The sequence below is a fragment of the Epinephelus lanceolatus genome, chromosome 11 (genome assembly GCF_041903045.1).
Source record: "Epinephelus lanceolatus isolate andai-2023 chromosome 11, ASM4190304v1, whole genome shotgun sequence".
NCBI lineage: Eukaryota > Metazoa > Chordata > Actinopteri > Perciformes > Serranidae > Epinephelus > Epinephelus lanceolatus.
In genome coordinates, this window is record NC_135744.1 from 25,898,740 (window position 1) to 25,918,741 (window position 20,002).

Consider the following 20,002-nt stretch of genomic DNA (forward strand, 5'->3'; position numbering starts at 1 on the left):
GGCAGAGAGAAAGGAGGCACACAGGTGCTCTGTCATGGTGTAGTCAGCATTTTAACCTGTGCTGACATTTACAGTTAGTTTTCACCTGAGACGGGAGGAAGACACTATATACAGATGGTTGGGCGCAAATGATGGAGGTTTTTTTCTCCTGCAGTTGTCATAAAATGCCACACACATGCTGAGCAGGCTCTTCTCCAGAGGGAAGCACACCTAGATATTAATAACACTTACATCAGTGTGTGTGTGTGTGTGTGTGTGTGTGTGCGTACGTGCGTGTGTGTGTGTGTGTGTGTGTGTGCTTGAACACGCATTTTCTCAGCACAAACTGTGGGAAGATGCTGGACTGTCTGTTCTCTTTTAATAATGCTGTATGCACCGTTTCAGGGTTTTAAAGGGTCACTTCACCCAGATTACAATGAACACAGCTTCTCACCCATGCAGACATTTCTGCTTCTGCCTCAATGCTGTGGAATCTAATGAATTTTTATTTGTGCGGCTCACAGCACTTTTCTTAAATTCATCACCAACATCCTTTTTCTATGATCAGTGTCCTTGTGTAATTCACAGATGCGTTAACAGTTTTCAAAGGGACTAATTCTTCGTTAGAATATGAGGTCAGGGATGTCGTTTCTGTTGCTGCTGATTGTTTCTTTTAAAGGTATTTTTGAATGCTTTGAGCACCACAAACTTCCCCTCACTTCCGTGATGCTGATGTAGAGGCCTGGTCAAATGAAACTATCTGCACTATTTGATTACGATCTTAAGTGAGAAAATATATATTGTGTGAAGCGACACCTCAACTCTGAGGGACAAGAACCCAGTGTAATTCTGACAGTGCTCTAATTCTTGCTTCAGCTATTATTAATGAAATAGGCTGAACGATGGACTTTTTCCATATAACGTGATGCTTTTAATTCAGTTCTATTAGAACAGTTAGAAAAGTAGGTCTGTCCTAATTATGAAATGCACATGCTGTGAGCGACGCAAATGTGAAGAAAAAAAAAAAAGCACAAAAGGCACTCTCTCTCTCACACACACACACACACACACACACACACACACACACACACACTCAGCTACTCTCCTCTAATGCTGCATATCAGCGGCTAACACTTTATTAGTGGTCGTGACTCTCCCATTAACTTAAATTGCACCTAATGAAGTGGCACAGCTGAGAGATTGCACCAGCTGATGTTAAAGTTCGGAACCTTTTACATTTGTGTGTTTTCTATCCAAAGTTTTGGGCTGGACATGTAGCACCCATTGTTTTGAGAACTGAAGGTAAAATGTGACTGCGAAAATACAAAAATGTCTAGTCTAGATAACTTAAAGTCATCTCAATGTGTTCAAAAGGAGTTTATTAATAACATCTGTTGTTTGAAAAGGTCACTGCACCGTGCTGCTACCTGATGACCTGCTTTATGTCTGTTGTGAGATGAAGCTGAATATTGAAATGATGTGTCAGGTTTCTTGGTCCGCTGCCTCATAAGTACAGACCCTGACAGCTTGGTGAATTTAAAATGATTAAACGCAGTCGCTGAGATGTTTCTGAGAATCACGCTAGTTTCTCTTGTTTTTCCATGATTTGAAACATCTCAAATACTTTGCCACAATGATTCAAGTACAAGTAATCCAAAATTCGGCTGCCAGGATTTTTAACAGGTACAAGAAAACAAGGACACGTCACACCTGTCTTACTATCTTTGTAGTGGCTGCCTGTTAGTTTTAGAGTTCATTTTGAAATTTTACTTTTGCCCTAAGCTGTATTTCGGACATTTTAACCCCCTAATGTGCTGTCATGGGCCCTGAGGTCCTCAAATGCTGCTCTGGTGGTTCCTAAATCAAAACTAAAACACAAAGGTGACAGAGCGTTTGCCATCAGGTCTTTGGAACAACCTTCCACAGGAGATTAGGGAGCCCCGGTTTCACGCGGAAGTCGTCAAAATCTGGTGCTTGGGCAGTGACTTACTGTGTCAGAAACCAACGGAAAAAGGCACCCTTTAAAGGGAAATTTCCGTTTATTTCAACCTGTCTCCTATCGTCCTAAATTTGTTTCAAGTGACTAGTGACATAGAAATAATAGTTAGCATGTTAGCCATTAGCCTAGATACAGCCATAGCGTCAGACCTGTTAAAACCTAAGTGAACGGGCATACTTCAAGTGCAAAGTTAGTCCACTAAACAAGCTTTTTTTTCCCACAAAGACCGCCTCATATCGTTAGGATAAATGTCAGAGAACATACAGAAAACGACATGTAAACGTGTTGTCTTACCTTACCGGTGTGGTGCCATGTTTGTTTACAATTTAGCTCTGCTTTCCAAAGCGCGGCCGAAATATATCTCGCAAGCTCTAGATAAAGCCCAGCTGGATACTAACGTTACTCCAGGTGGAGGTGTCTCGTCCTCGGTCACATCCAGACCTTGAAAATAAGGCTGCAACAGGTCCCATTGCTTGCAACAGAGGCATTCCTCTTCTGTGGGCATTGGGGCACAGCATTCACAGGTACACCACCAATCTCCAGAGCTATGCAGCCTTGCAGCAGCCATTCCTCCTCTCTCATCCTCTACCTGTTGCGCCTCTCTCTCTCCTCCTCCTCCGTTCTTCAATTTCACGAAGCTCTTCATCAGTGTATTCTGGCTCAAATAAATAAGGGCGGCCATCAAACTCTGCAAAATCAAATTCCTCCTCCACAAAGTCGAAGTCTGGCAAAAAGTCAGCCATTATTCTATAAATCTTTCATAAAATAAATGAATGAACTTTTCAGGCTACTGTCCGGTTCTGCCTTCCAGCTGCTTGTTCAGGCACGGTATGAGATCGCTGCTTGTTCTCGCAATATTTCGGCCGCGCTTTGGAAAGCAGAGCTAGAGGGATAAACAAACATGGCAGCACACCAGTTAGGTAAGACAACACGTTTACATGTCATTTTCTGTATGTTCTCTGACATTTATCCTAACAATATGAGGCAGTCTTTGTGGAAAAAAAGCTTGTTTAGTGGACTAACTTTGCACTTGAAGGTATGCCCGTTCACTTACGTTTTAACAGGTCTGACGCTACGGCTGTATCTAGGCTAATGGCTAACATGGCTAACATGCTAACTATTATTTCTATGTCACTAGTCACTTGAAACAAATTTAGGACGATAGGAGACAGGTTGAAATAACCCGAAATTTCCCTTTAACATCGGCATGATACGCGGCCCATTATAATTTATCAGCACCAGGTGGTGTCGGGGGGAAACGCGGTGGGACAAGGATGAAAGTTAAGGCAGCGAAAGTCTGACCGGGGTGGGTGGGAGTTCTGGTGGATGGGTCCGAGAGAGTGGTGTTCGCGTCCCGTAAGATTCTAAATTTGCGGTGCTATACCGATGTAGTGCATTTATTTTGAAAGAGACTGTACATAAACGTTATATTTTCTGTGAAAACTGAAGTGTATTTTGAAAGAAGACAAAGCATGTAACAGGCAGAACTTGACACAATGTCCGAGAACGTCAACAACCAATGCACCCAGAGTACCTGTATCTGGACACGGAAGGTCCATGACCAAATGTCGATATGTGACGAGGTTGTAGTGAGAATGTGTTGGATTAGGATGGCAACATCTTTCTCATCAAGACCTTCCCATGATTCTTCTATCTTATCTTCCTAACCATTTGTTTCATTTTAATTATGTTTTATTGCTTTTTTATTATTTTTTTATTGATGTTGCTGTTGTTTTTATTGTTTTCATGATTAGCTCTTAATGATTCTGTTGTTTTTTGTTTTTACCCTGTAAAGCACTCTGCAAACTGTCTTCCGGAAAGGTTCATTGTATTAAAGTGTATTATTATCATTATTAAGCAGCAAATTTTGTGGAAACACTGCAATTATTTTCACAGTATATGTTCCGGACAGTGGAATATTGGGTAAAATTAAGAAAAAACTAAGCTTCAAAAGAGCTTTCATAACTTTATGACATCTACAAAATGTAAAAATATTAGATTTGGATAATATATTTCATTGCTTTTTGATTTGCAGGACCTGCGGAGACTCTTTTTCATCAGGCTGTTTCTGCTCTGACGTAATGATGACTTTGTCTTTGCCAGGAGACAATATCAGACTTTGACTTTGACTAGACAGCCTTTTCAGAGGACGTGACGCACATTTTGCTGGCCCTGATTACGATGCTCGCCTGCCCCTGCCGATTGCTGCTTCAGTCCACAGGAAAATATTGACGAATGTAAGCCTCATCAAACAACACTGACCCAGCAGTCACTTCACATTCTGAAAAGATTAAGTTATCAGCTTTATGTACAAGTTTTACAATCCCTTTAAGTTGTACAAACCTGCAGCTGTACAAATAATGGTCTACTCTAATGTATTGTACAATTCCATGATTTATAATTATAACATTCAGCAACCTGTTAATACATACCAGTAGGTGGCAGATGAAATAAGCAGCCAGATTTTTTGCAGTTCAGCAGCCAAAAACATCTTGGATATGGATATGTTTTGATGAAGAGCCAGACTGAAATGAGGCAAGTGAAGACACAGTGTGACTTTGACTAAAACTTGTTGCAGGACCTCAAAGTGATGTCACAAATCTGCTCAGTCAACCGAGAGCTCAAAAACCCGGTGAGAGGAGAGTTGAAGGTCAAGGTTGTTGCAGCATGTGGCCTTGTTCTCCTCGCTGCTAACAAACCATTTGTTTTTGATGATTATTAATCACGATAACAATATGAGGCCAAAGCACTTGATTATCACTTAATTATTATTCATCACGACTCCACTCTGCGAAGTCCATATTTTATCACTGTTTGGTATTTATTACGGTGTCCATAGGGTTTTTATGAAAGTGTGAATGGTCTGCTTGCTGATTTTTTCCACAGCTTTGCAGAGTTTTATGTATGAGGCGACTCTAAAACCACATTAAACAGTCTGGGATCAAATTATCAAAGTGAAACTGTGAAATCATTGTGTCCTCAGTGTGCATAAAAGGGCAAAACTGAGTGAATGATAAGTCTGGGGCCGGATCACTGTCTCATAGCACTAAAGGACCACAATATATCTGTACAACTTGACAGGGTTGTTCATCAGTACGACTCGATCATTACTTCATCAGCTGCTGAGAGTTCAGGCTTTCAAAACTCACTGTTCAAGTGTACTCTGTTAGAGCACAGTGCCTCTCTGCATGGCTGAATGTCAGGACACTTCAAATCCTGATACAAATGCAAATACGTGGAAGCCTTGTTCTCCTGCAACTGAATATCAGGTATTATTATCAATACAGTGGTCTACTTTGTGGTATATCACCTTTCACTGGACATTTCTATTTGTTATCTGGTTTAACTATCGAGTTCACTAATCTCTGCTGCTGTGAGAATTTGACTTCACGTGTAGTCAAGGACAGGCAATCAGAGTTCAACAAGACATCAGAGGCAGCAAGCAGTGGTGCAGCCAAGAGGGGCCATGGCCACCCTGACACAATCACAAAAATAAATGGAGGCTTTTGTGTTGTGTTTTTAAACTTGAGAGGGCTTGTTCCCAGTACATATTTTGTTTATTATTGGTTTTGGTGTGCCATCCCAAGATTTTCAGTGGCCCCATCTGGCCACCCCTGTGAAAGATTTTCAGGAGGCACCACTGAATGTTTAGTGATAGAGATATTACATTGAAAATAGCAGTTTGACAAAGTAATTTTAACTCAAGGTCCACTGACAAACTTTTTCCAGAGCTGTCTGCTGGCATCTGCATCTGAGGAAACTCCATGTGCTGATGGGGACCTTGAGGTTTGATTCAAAGTTCTAAACCTGATGGACCTTGACATTTTTTTTAAAGGGGAGGACAATAACTAGTGGTGCTCGAATTTGTAAAAAGAAATCACTGAAATGTAATTTTACTGTTTAAACTTGTGTTTGTAAGCTTAGCTCGCTTACAGGAATGGTGGTTTGCAATACGGTTCAGTTCAGTTCGGTACACTTTTTTTCCGTTCCACTGTATAAAGTTGTGGATGGTACCGATGGAACTGTTCCATATCATTCCCATTTTTGGTCCCCCCTCTGTTGGGGTACCTAGCACACAGATCTGGTACTAAAAGGTGGAGCTGTGAACACTGCAGTCTGTTGATTGGTCAATAGAGGACGGTCACTCTGCTCAGGGCTGAGTTGTGGCTGGTTGTGAGGCTCATGAACCACTGTTCATACTGTGGAGAGTTTTATTAGTAAACTGTAACTATAAAATGAAAGGATGTTTTGCTGCCTCTTGCAGGAGCTGGAGTCTGAGAAAAAAATAACTTAATTCACTGGGCCGACAGCTGGCGACTTTTAAGGTGTAACATTAACTTGTAATGTTACTCAATGCATAAGGTGTGGACATGAACCCATCAACACACTTTAAATTTAAATGTGACAACTCTGGCCATTACTTTAGTTTTTATATGACATACACTTTTAGTAATGAGTGAATCTTCAAGCGTTTACATATATATTAATTTCAACTGGAACGGCATATATCCCAATCCTTACTCGGAAAATAAAAAAAGTGTTGCAGAGTGTCGTTCCTGTGGGCTCCGGCAACACTAAACTCCCAAGCTTGCCTATTTTTAAAAATCCCATGGAGAGAGACTCTCACTGCAGCCTGTTCTATTTTGTTCTGAAAGGTCAACGTGTTGTTCTGTGGACGACACATGAGGTGCAGACTGATAAAGGAGGAAATACAGTGAGTTCTGGACGGAGCAGTGAGTGACAACAACCCCGCCCACATTTAAGAGTACTGTTTGTGGTGGAAACGCCAGGGTCTAGGTACCATGTCTGAAGGGTTACTGTTGGTTCCAAAGGTACCATACCAAAAGTGTTTGGTGGAAACGGGGTTCATATGGTCTTTTATAGCAAGACTAGAAGATACTAGAGGCGACTGACTAGTCTACCTAACATCAAACTATTAAAGGAACACTTCGACAGAGTTAAGTGAGAAGGTTGATACCATTCTTACATGTCCATTAATGATAAAGCTACAGCCAGGAGCCAATTAACAGCCTAGGACAAAGACTAGAGCAGGTAGACAGTTTGCCTGTCTGTGTCTTAAGATGACAAAATCTGCCTACCAACACTTCTAAAGTACACTGAAGCGTATAAACAACACATAGTGGGTTTTCCAGGTTATGTGCTGGAGTATTTCTTGGCCAGGCGTAGACACTTCCTGAAGACTCCCTGTTTCCACTTGTTATACTGAGCTTAACTACCATGCTGCTGGCCATAGCTTCATATTATATATTTAGCGTCCAGACATGGAGTGGTATCGATCTTCTCATCTCACTCTCTGCAAGAAAACCAATAAGTGTATTTCACAAAGTGTTGAAGTATTCCTTTGACAAATTATGTGCTAAATTCTCTGCACAGAGACAAAATGTTGCCTAAACTTCAGTCTGACTCCCTGAGATCCACAGGATGAGCATGTCGGCATCCCTGAACTCCTCCCTGCCTCTCCTGCTGTCATTAAAGTTGCTTCAGAGCAACATTTTCTTAAACATTTGGCTCTTTAACAATATTTGTACTGAATGTGTTAGTATGGCTTCCCTACTTAACATGCTCCCCCTCTCCATGCACCAAGGTAGCTGCATCCAGCTGCCTCTAACTGGCACTATGTGCCCCGCGGCCATTACATTACAAAAATCCATGAGAAATGTCCAACAGTGGCAGATAAATCTATCCTGGAAATATACCTGACCTGCTTACCAGGTTGCTGTTGGTGAATCGAAAGGGCCCGGTTACCATAGAAACGGCCAATTTGCTGAGTGACAGAACTTTGCCTGAGAGACTTCTAGACTCACCTCACCTCCACAGGTCCCGAAAAAAAAGACTCCATCACTGCTGTTTTCTGCTCAGTATAACTGTGAGGAATTCATTTTAAAGGGACAGTTCACCCCATAACCAAAAGTAAACATTGTTTCTCTTACCTGTTGTGCTATTTATCAGTCTAGATTGTTTTGGTGTGATAAACTCAACAGCAATGTCTCTTTCCAGAAATCATGACCCAGCTGCTCAAGATAATCCAGAGCAGTTTCATTTAGGAACTATTTTCTTTCTACCAAACTACACCCACCAAATGTATCGCCGTGCAGAAGGAAGCATGCATCTACTCATGGACGAGATGTTTGTGCTCTTGACAGCGTGTGATATAAACACTAATGGCGTCGTCCTCGGCTGAGCTGTAACGTTAGCTAGCTCAGTGGTGCTAGGTGTGCTAGCAGTAGATGCATGCCTCCTTCTGGGCTGTGATTCAGTTGGCAGGTGTAATTCAGGAGAGAGAAAATAGTTCCAACATGAAACTGCTCACAACAAGGTCTGTGGATTATCTTGAGTAACCGGGTCATGATTTCTGGAAAGAGACACTGCTGCCGGGTTTTTTAAATGCTTTTTGTTTGTTTGTTTGTTTTTGCACTTTGAGCACCACAAGACAAGTACCATCGGGTTCCACTATATTCAAGAGAGGGCAGACATCTCTATGGCTGATATCTCAATCTGGACTGATAAATAGCACCACAGGTAAGAGGAAAAATGTGTTTGTTTTATTGAAGGTAAACTGTCCCTTCAAAATGAAATTGAAACTCAAAGATTTTGAAATGAGCTGATGCAAAGACAGCTTTTTGACTACTGAAATGTAACTTGTGATGTGACTGTTGATCAACCCAATTATTCTTAGATATTACTCTATATTAAAGATTGCAAAAAAGTGTTTAAACATTGATTTATTAACACTTCTCTATAGACATGAGTAGCAGTAAATAGAGTCACAAAGTGTCGCTGACAACAGCCGTCTTACTGTTGTTAATTGTTTGCACATTGGTCAACCTTTTCATAACCTTTTTCCTTATCTTGTAAAACACACACACACACACGCATGCTGCCGAGCACTGCAACAGTGTTACTGTACTATTTCAAGGAAAATTAGTCAGAAATTAAGAGACGTAGATCAAAGAAAAGAGATAAAGAGAGATTCAAACAGAGAGAGTTGGGGCAGGGGGTGACAACAGGGGCTTGTGGGAGTGATAACTGGCAGCAGGTGCCATCGTCTGTGACCTGCCAGCAAGTGATGAATACTCAGGTTAATGAGATAGCAGGGGGGGGTCAGAAAACATGCAGTCAAACAGGGCAGACAGTAGCAAGGATTGGTGCCATCTGGAGATCAAATATACTCACAACTGTTCACGTCTGCTCTGTGGTGGCATTCATTTGGCCTCAATCAACATCATGTCAAGAAAACTTCTGACATTTATTCTCTGCACGGATACACAGGCTCATTCCTCCAGCATGCGTACATGTTTTATGCAGATCCCTGTTCCTCCCTGACCTCAGTGTGATTGTGACAACAGTGTAAAATGGAGAATGTGCGACCACTGTGCTGCCACAAACACGCTCTGCGGCCGGGTGGTGGGGCTTTGAGAGGAGTCGCTTGCAGAAGGGACTGATAAGCGACGGCAGAGCTGACTGATTAGGAAATAAGACAGACAAAAACTAAAGGCAATGCCTGGGGTGTTGCCACTGGCAACTGGAGCTGGCCATATGCTGTATAAACCTATTGTGCTGCTGCACTCCCTATTAGTGACACTTTTCCAGAGACGGCAGAGCTACGGGAATAACCCAATCACTGGAACGTATGCAATTCTCAAGGAAGATAAAACAGTAGTGGAGATATCCAGGTTTCATCTTGTGCCCCGTTCCCTTTTTAAACATCCTATTAAATGAAAACTAAATTGACTGAAGAGAATGGCAGCAATTCAATCAACCTGATTACCAGGAAAACAGGTCATTAAAACCCTCTTCCTTGTTATTGAATTTTACAGTCTAAATGAAGGAAACAGACGCTATGAGGTTATGGTCTTATGGATTCTGGTGCACGCTATGTGTGTTTATGTATATACATTATTGTCCACTGCTCTGAGGACCCCTGAGGCCGCACGCACAGCTGCCCTTGTCAAGCTGAAGCTCTAATCCATCAAGGTGAACTGTGTCAGAGAAAAAACTCAAGTGACATTCTTTTCTTTGGACTGTTTTCCCCCTTTACATCATGACTCAGACCTGGTATGTGCAATAAATGGTTTTCTATGCATAACGATGCACAACGATTTTATGAAAATTTAAATGCTTTACAAACCTCCCAGAAAAGCTAGGGGGGCCTGGGGTGCTTTTAGCATAGCTGTTATTGGAGGCTTTTTATTAATCTGTGGTGAAGAGCAAGAGGCCAGGGCGAAATCTGCATAAAAACACCTAAGCCTATGGCAGATGCTCCTATATGCATACTGTCTGTTATGCTGTGATAACATTATGGCTGCTTGGTATGGATTATATAAGCATTTTTACATCCATCAGCAGAAGCGTTTTGCAGAGTAAATGTCATTTTTTATAATGTCAGTAAAAATCACTGCACTCACTGAGGTGCTTTTCATACTCGCTAATGGATATGTAGGCAGCCCGCACAATATGTTACAGGATGCATGTTGGTGACAATTTGTGCTAACCTTAAATTCACCTCACATCTCAACAAAGAAAAAACAGAAAGCCTGATTGGTGGAGCTTCATGATGACAGGAGAGCAAATCAAGTCACCTGCCACCTCCTCATCCCTGACAGAGGATTTGCCACTGATGCTCGTTATGATAATCTACCTGTGAGATAATCTGGAGGTCAGAAGGCCGTGATAATGGAAGTGGAATGAAAACCAGTGAGATATCCCTCTGATGTGGATTAACCCTCCACCCCTGATGCTCCTGATCTCCATACTCACCTGTACTTCATACTAGTGTGGCGCCCGATGGCCTCCTTCATGTGGGCATGGCCCTGTGGAGTATGCCGGGACCCAGGACCCTCCCTGGTCTTGACCGAGCCTTGGGACATGTAGTTGCCATTACTCCCTTGTCCACTACCTCCTCCTCCACTACCACCTCCGCCTCCTCCTCCTCCACTACCACCACCACCACCTCCTCCTCCTCCACCACCTCCCCCTACTCCTCCACTGCTTCCTCCAGGAGGTGGAGCGGTGCGAAGGCCACAAAGCCGGTCCTCACTGCGACTCTTGAGGTTGTGCTCGGTGCAGGCGAAAGACACCTGCATCCTGACCCTGGTTTCCGGGGGCTCTTATTTTGATAGAGGGATGTTGGGGGGGGGGGGGGGGGGGGGGGGTCACACAAACAGTAATGTCTGCAAACTGTTGGTGCTGCTTGCCACTGTTTCCCGTTGTGCTGTTCTGGCTTGTTGAAGCAAGTGATGCTCGTACACAAAAAGGGCCTCAGACAGGGCAGGTCAGAGATTTTGGCTGAGAGCAGGAGGGAGCAGGCGAGAGTCCAGCCTCTAACATGACACACACAGAGTTACCGTCTGCTCTGTCTCCTGTCTGGTGGTGATGCAAACCTGGCAAAAGGGCTCTCTGAGTTTTCACGCTCACAAGATGCATCAGGGCTGCCCTCCAAAAAGCATCAGGAAGCTTGTAAGCTCTCAGCAGTCCTCAAACGGATTTGGGGATGTGGCAGTTCTTGGGAAGCCCCAAAACCTCAGAGCAACAGAAGCCTCCCTGGAGAGTGTCAGCAGCAGCAGCAGCAGCAGCAGCTCGGCCTTCTCCCACATACATGCACGGGGCTCGTATGGCTTACGTCGGGGTGGTAAAGCACTTGATAGCTCGCTGTCTTCTCTTCAGCTGAGGTTAGTTGTGTCTGTCTTGAGCCGAGGAGCTCCGGAGTGTGCCGCAGCAATGACACAATCACAGCTACAGGCATCCTCGCACCTCGCGTCGAAATAAGGCATATTCTTTCTTTTGTCGCAAGGTGGGTCAGCAAGAATAAAAAACTGGTTTGATTGCTCGAATTTACATTGCCGAAGTCCGAGCAGGGTGAATAGACTTGATAAGATGCGAATTCACTCAGTCAAACCCCACCGATGCATCATCGCCCAGCAGCCTCACGCAGCATCAAATTGATGCAAGAGAAAAAGAGAGGGAGAGGAAACAGAAATTCAAGAGCAAACACCAGAGCCGGGTTTTTTTTTTATTAATGTTATTACCTTCAGTGTGTGAAGTCGCTCACATACCGGCAGCTGCTGTGCAGGTCTCCCGTTATTCGACAGAATCTCACGGTGCACGGATTTGAAAAAAACGCCGGCATACTGGCCCCAAAATCAGGCATATCAAACGCTCGGTGCCGCCTCTTGGCTCTCCATCACATCATTTCTGTCACTTAACAGTCCCACTTTTTTCTTCTTTCCTTTTTTTTCCAGAGGCTCCAAAAAATGTTCACGACACACAAGCAATGTGGGGGCTTTCAAGATGCTCTCTGTCTCCCTCCCTCCCTCCCTCCCTCTCTCTCTCACACTCTCTCTCTCTCTCTCTCTCACGGGTGTGATCTCTACATTTTTCATCACACGGGTGTACACACACACACACACACACACACACATTTCATCACACCGTCACATTATGTTAGTGCAGCTTATAAACACTGTTCTGAAATGAAAAAAAAATTCCCATGTACCAGTTTTTTAATTCACGGGGCTGATGTCGCATTATTGATACTTTAATTTTCACATTAAATCTCCAGAGCATCATCTTTCACACATACCTTTCTTTCCACCACACCCATGTTTCCACCACTTCCACTTGATCTACTGTGTATATTTATAACCAATCACCAAAAATCATACTGCAACACCATGGATGGATTACTGACCAGTCCTACCAGGCACATGCCCAGGGACCCAAAGGGTCAAGGGGCCCTCCCCAGCCATCACCCTCAAAATGTCACATAAATTAACACCTACTGACCACGAAGACACTCAAAAACATCACAAAAAGGGCACCCAGAAACTCAGTGGGTGGAGCAGGTGCCCCATGCACAAAGGCAATGCCATTGTTGCAGCAGCCATGGGTTTGATTCTAGCCCATGGCCCTTTGCTGCATGTCATCCCCTCTCTCTCTCCCTTCCCCCCTCATGCGTGAAACTGTCCTGTCATTAATGGCAAAAAGCCCAAGAAATAATCTTGAAAAAAGACCATAAAGAGATGCAAAGGAGCTGCAAAGAGACAGAAAATAACTACAAAATGCACAAAACAACCACAAAGAGACACAAAATGACTTAAAAAAGATACAAAACAACCTCGAGGAGACAAAATGACTACAAACTGACACAAAATGATCCCAGAGAGACACAAAACAGCTACAAGGAAACACAAAGTGACTACAAAGACACACAAAATGACTACAAAGAGACACAAAACAGCTACAAGGAGACACAAAATGACAGACAAAAAGACACAAAATAACCTCAAAGACACACAAAACAACTACAAAGAGACACATAGCACCCACCAAAAGACAAAAAATAACCAAAAGAAATACAATATGAGTATGAAGGGACAGAAAATATCTACAAAGAAACACAAAATCACTACAAAGCAAAACAAAATGACCAAAAAGACACAAATTAACCCCAAAAAGACACAAAACGACCAAAGAGAGATACAATATGAGTATGAAGAGACACAAAACAGCTACAAAGAGACACAAAATCACTACAAAGCAACACAAAATGACCACAAAGAGACACAAAACAACCTCAGGGAGACACAAAATGAGTACAAAGAGACACAAAGCAGCTACATGGAGACAGAAAATAACTAAAAACTGACACAAAAGAGACACAAAACAGTCACAGTGGGACACAAATAACAAAAAAGTACACAAAGGTATGCAAAAGAGACACAAAACAGCTACATGGAGACACAAAATGGCCACAAAGAGGCACAAACAAACAAAATAATGCATAACCAGATGCAAAACCACCACGAAGTCAGTGTATCTTGCTCCTAAGTAGGAGAGGTAGTGGGGCCTTTTGCAGGTCTGTGCCCAGCAGTGGCCCATTGTCTTATAATCCGCCCGTGTGCAACACTGTGCCATCATCAGCTCACAACAAAGAGCAGATACATGGCTTCTAAGTCACCTCACATCACATCATCATAAAGCATAGCGTGGCATATCATATCTCATTGCCTCACATCACATCATGTTAAAATAAAACTGATGTGTCATTTGGTGGCCAGGCAATGATAATAGTTCCTTCCAGGCTGTGTTTACAGTCTAAACTATGCTGCCACATATCCTTAGAGGAGACTGTCAATCCGAAAAGTTTCAGTCAGTGCTGCTCGGTGTTTACTCTCTCTGCTTCACACAGCGGGACGATCGGCAAAAAATAACCTCACTGCTTGGGCAAATAAAAATGCAGACGAGCACACATACAAACATTCATCATTCCTGTCAATTTGTTCTCAGGAGTCGTGTCTAATGAAATCTTGCTTCAGAGCAATCTGCAGTCCCAGGTGTCCCAATCCCAGCTGGCAATCAGCTCTTTTTAAAAGAGCTATTCAGTACATGTTGGGACGGGGAAGTTTCCAGCTGTACAGGCAGAAGGAAAATGTGAACGCCACCCACTGTGACATTTTGAAAGTGAAGATGGTTTAATGATCTCCTGTCCTGTTAAAGCAAGCGGATACGTGGATGGTGAAGCCACAAGATTTCCAGGAATCACTTTGTGTTCCGGAGCTCTAACAAGATAGAGACAAATCTACATAATCACTTTGACTAAATCTACGCATGGGCTTAACCTTCACCTTCACTCCAAACAATGTCCATCATCATCGTCATCATCACTTTAATGCAATGACACTCATCCTGCTCCCAACACTTGGGAGCTTCACCTCACTTCACTTACAGAACACCAGCTGCTCCACTGTCTGTATCCATAGACAGCGAGAATGAATGTGTCTGCAGATATGTCTATTCACCTTCATACAAACAAGAAGGCAAAGGAAATGACATTCATAGATGAAACATTACATAACAGATTGTGTAAGGAGAATGGCCTCGAAAAGGTAGCTATTCTATACAACTCTGCTATCAGACTTGGTGCTACAGCTCTCATCTCCTTAAACTGTGACCCTCTATTAACTGACAAGCCTCCTTCATTGATGCTCAAGCTTATTTACATAATGATGTTTCTCATTGACAAAATGTTGCTGTGGCCTGAACCTATGTGCAGCTCTCTAACAGAGTGTAATAAAGTTCTTATTTATGTGAGATTTTCTGCAAACACATAGGTCTGTTCATTGATTTTAGGTGTTGAAGTTTTAAAGGTGCAGTGTAGGATTTAGGCGGATATGTTGGTAGAAGTGGAATATAATACAATCATAAATCGTTGTGTTTTTGTTACCTTGGAATAAGCTGTTTATATTTACATAGGGAGCAGGTCCTCGTCTGTGGAGATCGCCATGTTGCATGGCCATGTTTCTACAGTATCTCAGGACAGACAAACCAAACATTAGCTAGGATAGCGCCATTCATTTTTACACGTTTTCACGTTGGCCACTGTAGTTCTCAGCCCCTCTGCAACAAGCAATGAAGGAAAAAACACTGAATTTTTGAAAATGTGAAACTTATTCATTGTTGTTACATTTGTTTTGAAGAGGAAGAGATGTCTGTGAATAATTCAGCTCCCGGTAAAAACCTCCTGAATGTCTGGATCATAAGTGAGAAGAGAAAGAAAAAGAAAATGAGCACACATTAGCAGCTGCAGGGCTGGTGGTGCATCACCAATAAGCCAAACAGCATCAGAGAAAAACTGATTTGTAGCATGAAACTGCTTTATTCAGTGTTTTTACCATTTTAAATCACAGTTTTGGAGAAGAGAGGAATTCTGCAGATAATTCAGCTCATGGTAAAAACCTACTGAACTGCTCGTCTTAAGTTATCAGAGAAAAAAAAAAAAGTGAGCACACATTAGCAGGTGCTTGTTGCAAACATGCCAAACTGTGTTGGAGAAACTGGTTTATCCCAGTCTCACTCCAAAGTGAAAATCCAGTACTTGGGTAGTGATTTGCAGCGTCAGACATCAACGATAAAAGCTGTCTTTAATGTCGGCGTGATTTGCAGCTGATCGCCTCTAGTTTAATGGTGCTTAGTGGCATCAGGTGGAAACATGGTGGGACAACAATGAAAGTTAAGGCAGCTCAAGTCCAAGTGGATCGGGTGGGTCCAACAAACACCGACTATCAGTGTTTGCATCCTGCATGATTATAAAGCCAAACCGTGTTCTTTTTTCCTAATCCTAACCATGTGTGTGTGCTGGCAAAATCCAACCATGTGCGGTTGTTGTTGAAGGAAAAAAACATGTCAGTTCGCAGTGTTGTACCGATGTAGTGCTTTTAGTTTGAAAGAGACCAGATGTAAAAGGTAAATTTCCTGTAAAGAGTGAGAATATGTTAGTTTTAATCACCTGGTCTGTTGTTTTTCAAAGGAGGAGACCTCTGTGGATAAAAACCTCCTAAACAATGAACATTGAAGGGATTCTTACTGGGAGAAGTTTCAGCTGGTTGCAATTTGAAATCCTCACCACTAGATGCCACTAAATCCCCCAAATGTTACACACTGCTCCTTTAGTGATCACTTGTTTAAAGTGTGTGTTATTACCCTAATCATATTTAGATAAGTCATTTAAAAACTTGCAGTAGCACCTGGTAGGAAACAACATTGTATAACATGTAGAGTATAGTTAGTTTTCAGATGCACAAATGTTGCCCAGTAGGAAATCTAGATGGAGTGAAGAAACATGTATCCTACAGTGTCATTTGTTCTGGTGGCTGCAGTCTGCCAACAGCTGGTTTTGACTTCCTCGGATTGAAGCAAGAGTAGAAAATACTGACAATTGTTTGTACTGTGCCTCTACATGAAATGTGCATGTAGTTTAGCAAAGCTGAGGGTATTTATCCTCACTGGAGCTGCAACTTTGAAGTATCCCCTCAGACATCTTGTTTTTCTTGTGGTTTTGATTCGTCTTAAAACGATTCAGTTTCGCAATGAGTTAGTCACAGAGAGGAGAGTCAGAGGACGGTTATTAAATGCTTTTATCAGGATTGCTTTTACTTAAATCCTTTAAAATTCTGAATCCATCCGACAAATTGTAATTTGTTTAAACATGTCAAACCTTTAAGCGTTATTTTTGTGAAAGACAAGATTATGCTTTCAGCCCTCATAATCTGTTTGTCAGAATTTAAGTATCTGTCTCACTTCCACAAATTTGCTCTGCACTCGGGAGATCAGCGGATGTGGGAAATTGTTGTTTCCAGCAAAACCGGCAAATTAGACTGAACGCCGAGGTAGATTGTTAGCTGTGTTGATTACATGTAATGACTTTCAGTCACAAGGGAGTTGAAATCTGACGCATCATTACACAAATGAAACCGAGGCATATCACATGCACAGACTGCTGCCATTACAGCCATGAAGTGTAAGAGGATATTCACAAGGACCAGTGATGGAGGCTGGTGGGAGAATGTTCAACTGCATTACACCCTGTTATGTCATGTATACCAGTTATTGATTGTATGCTGATAGAAAACACTACAGATAGATCTGAGTGTAATGAGGCATGTTTTCTGAGACTGCAAGTGTCACTTGTTCATAGACATGATACTGTTTGAGCTGCAGATTTTGCTCCTTCACTGGTTTTGAGTCATTGAGCCACAGGGCTGACTTGTCTTCACACCAGAGTGACGCTGCCACCTAGAGGCAACTTTTCTGGAGTCTTAATGGTTGTGTTAATCAGCTTTGGATGTAGTAACAAATTAAATGTCATATTGTGTTAGGACAAACTTGTCTACAAAAAAAAAGGTTTTAAATACTGCTGTGATGTTCACAAATGAGCCACTGATATAAGTGCACACATCTGGAGTGATAAAATATGCAACCATATGCTGCTTATCTTCTACATTATGCTCTTTATAGTTACATAAATAATAGTCTGCACATGTTTCAGTGACAATAGTTCCATGGCAACCTTTTCATCCCAAAATAGCTAAACCAAGCCCTTTAAAGTGAGAGGTACAAGCACAGCGACAACCCACTGCCTGTCCCCTGCTGTCAAATCACGCGTCATTAACCCTAAACTTATGCCCCAGTGATGCTGACCCTGTCAAGCTGTCCTTTGGAGTAGGGTTAGACAATGGTTGGGGTTCAAGTCCCATTTAAATTACTGTATCTGGCACTAGTGATCCTGAACAACCAGATGTTTCCGCAGTCCAGCCACATTTATTCAGCGCTGCTGTGCTTTGAAATCTCATCAAACGCATGATATTTCTTTCTAGGTCACTGGTGGAAAAAAAATTGCAAATATATTTCTCTCTATTTTTTTTCCACCCATGAATGATGTTTCCACTCACTGCATTGGACTGCAGCACTCTTCAGACACTCAACTACATTCATGTGTTAGTGATATATTAGAAAATATTCATCATGCTATTTAAGTGAATCATCCACAGAGTGCTCAGGATGGTCTGACATTGTGTGTCTCAAACATTTAGCTTGCTTAGAAGCATTTGAAAAGCTAACTTCTTATTAAATATGGCAGCTTTATGTACATATTCAGTTGTCATTTGTCATAATAATAGTTATTAATGAATACCGCAGAAAGGTTTACTTCTAATGTGTTTACATTCATCTGTCTGTCATCTTTTTATTCCTCAAAAATCAAAGTGCATTATAATTTGTCCTTCTCACCTGTATGTCATTGCAGAGCGCTCAGCTTCACACTCAGCCAGGGAGAGGCCACATTCTCTCAGGTAGAGCTCCAGTCGGCGTCGCTCCACCAGCCTGTGCGCCGCCTCCAGGATCTGAGAAGCCAGGGCCTCTGACTCGGTCCTCTGGTCCGAGGTCTTGCTGCTCCGGGCTCCAGATTTGGCCACAATGCTCCCTGAGGAGGACGATGCCTTGGGCTTCTTACTGATGCCATAGAGGTCTTCCACTGAGTATTTCCCCCCTTTACCTCCTCCTCCGGTACCACCACGGCTGGCAAACATTGTTATCTGGAATCAAGTGGTGCAAACTGTTAAAAATCCTTCGTCTCTTTGGTCCGGTTTTGCCTGCTACATCTACTTTAGGCAAAAAGCTGCTTCTGAGTTAGGGAGAAAACAAGGCAGAGCTATTTTGATAGAGATTCGTGAAGATTTGAAACATCCGGCCCGAGGATGTCAGACATCAAACCGCTGGAAGCGAGAACTTAAAGCACCTGTAAAATATCAAAAAGTCTTGATTGCTCCTTTGTGGAGTCTAAATCCAAAATAAAACAAAGCCAGTCCCAACATGTCAGCAGCAACACCCAGTCACAAACAATGACTCCTGCTGATGTGAGGTGCGTCTTTGAGCAAAAATGGATAGGAAAAGCAATCAGCATCTTTCTCTCTTTATCTCTTAAAAGAGGGATTTGTGTTGAAGCCCCAACAGCTTACATTTGTTCAGATTAAGAGAGTGCCCGGATGAATTATCTGTACTTCTGTGGCTGCCATATAATCTGATACAGCAGAGGCTATGGGAGTTCAGCTCTCTGACCTTTTCCTCAGATACTGAGAGTAGTAATGAATCCTTTTTTTACCTACATGGAGAGGAGATCAGCTCATCAGCGGGGGCAATGTCATCATAACTAACAGTCTTGCTGCCTTCCAGCTCCTGTTGGCTCAAACAAAAAGAGAGTGGCACCCTCCCAAAGCCTGCCACCGGCTTCAGGCCAGTGCTGAGTGTTACTGCCGGGGTCTGGGTTAATGTGCAAACCCCCAGTGCCTGATTTTCACACAAAGCATCAAGGAAAACAGAATGTGTGAACCTTTTTCCACTGGACGGGGACATAAAATCTTTTACCACTGATGTCCTGTTCATAAAAATGGATCGGACATCATCTGTAAAATAAAATGTAATCAAAGAAAATAAAGGAAAAGAAATCATTAGGTAACACAGGAGGTTGCGGTTTATAAAATGGTGATGCTGATGGAAAGGATTACTTATCTTCTCAACAGTGTATGCAAGGAAATCCACCTTCTAATCTCTTACATGCATATTGCTGTTAAATCCCAGTTTAAGTCCAACAGTGTAAACATAAATGTATCTTACATAAACATAAGCAATTCACTCTCTCCCTCCATCAAACAGCTGGATTTGGATTGATGT

General features: G+C 42.4%; 1 protein-coding gene across 2 annotated transcripts in view; it reads right to left on the reverse strand.

Annotated features, from left to right (window-relative positions):
• The window catches only part of LOC117266048 (voltage-gated potassium channel subunit beta-2), a 33,252-nt gene extending 14,014 nt beyond the window's left edge, over positions 1-19,238 (reverse strand). The window contains exon 1 of one of the 2 annotated variants that reach the window (XM_033640995.2): positions 18,563-19,238. In XM_033640995.2, the coding sequence (XP_033496886.1) occupies positions 18,563-18,861 (299 nt within the window). In that variant the 5' untranslated portion in view covers positions 18,862-19,238. Of the gene's footprint in view, positions 1-10,756; positions 12,301-18,562 lie in introns of those variants that run through there. The other variant, XM_033640986.2, reaches the window with a different exon arrangement.
• Between the last annotated feature and the right edge of the window lie 764 nt (positions 19,239-20,002).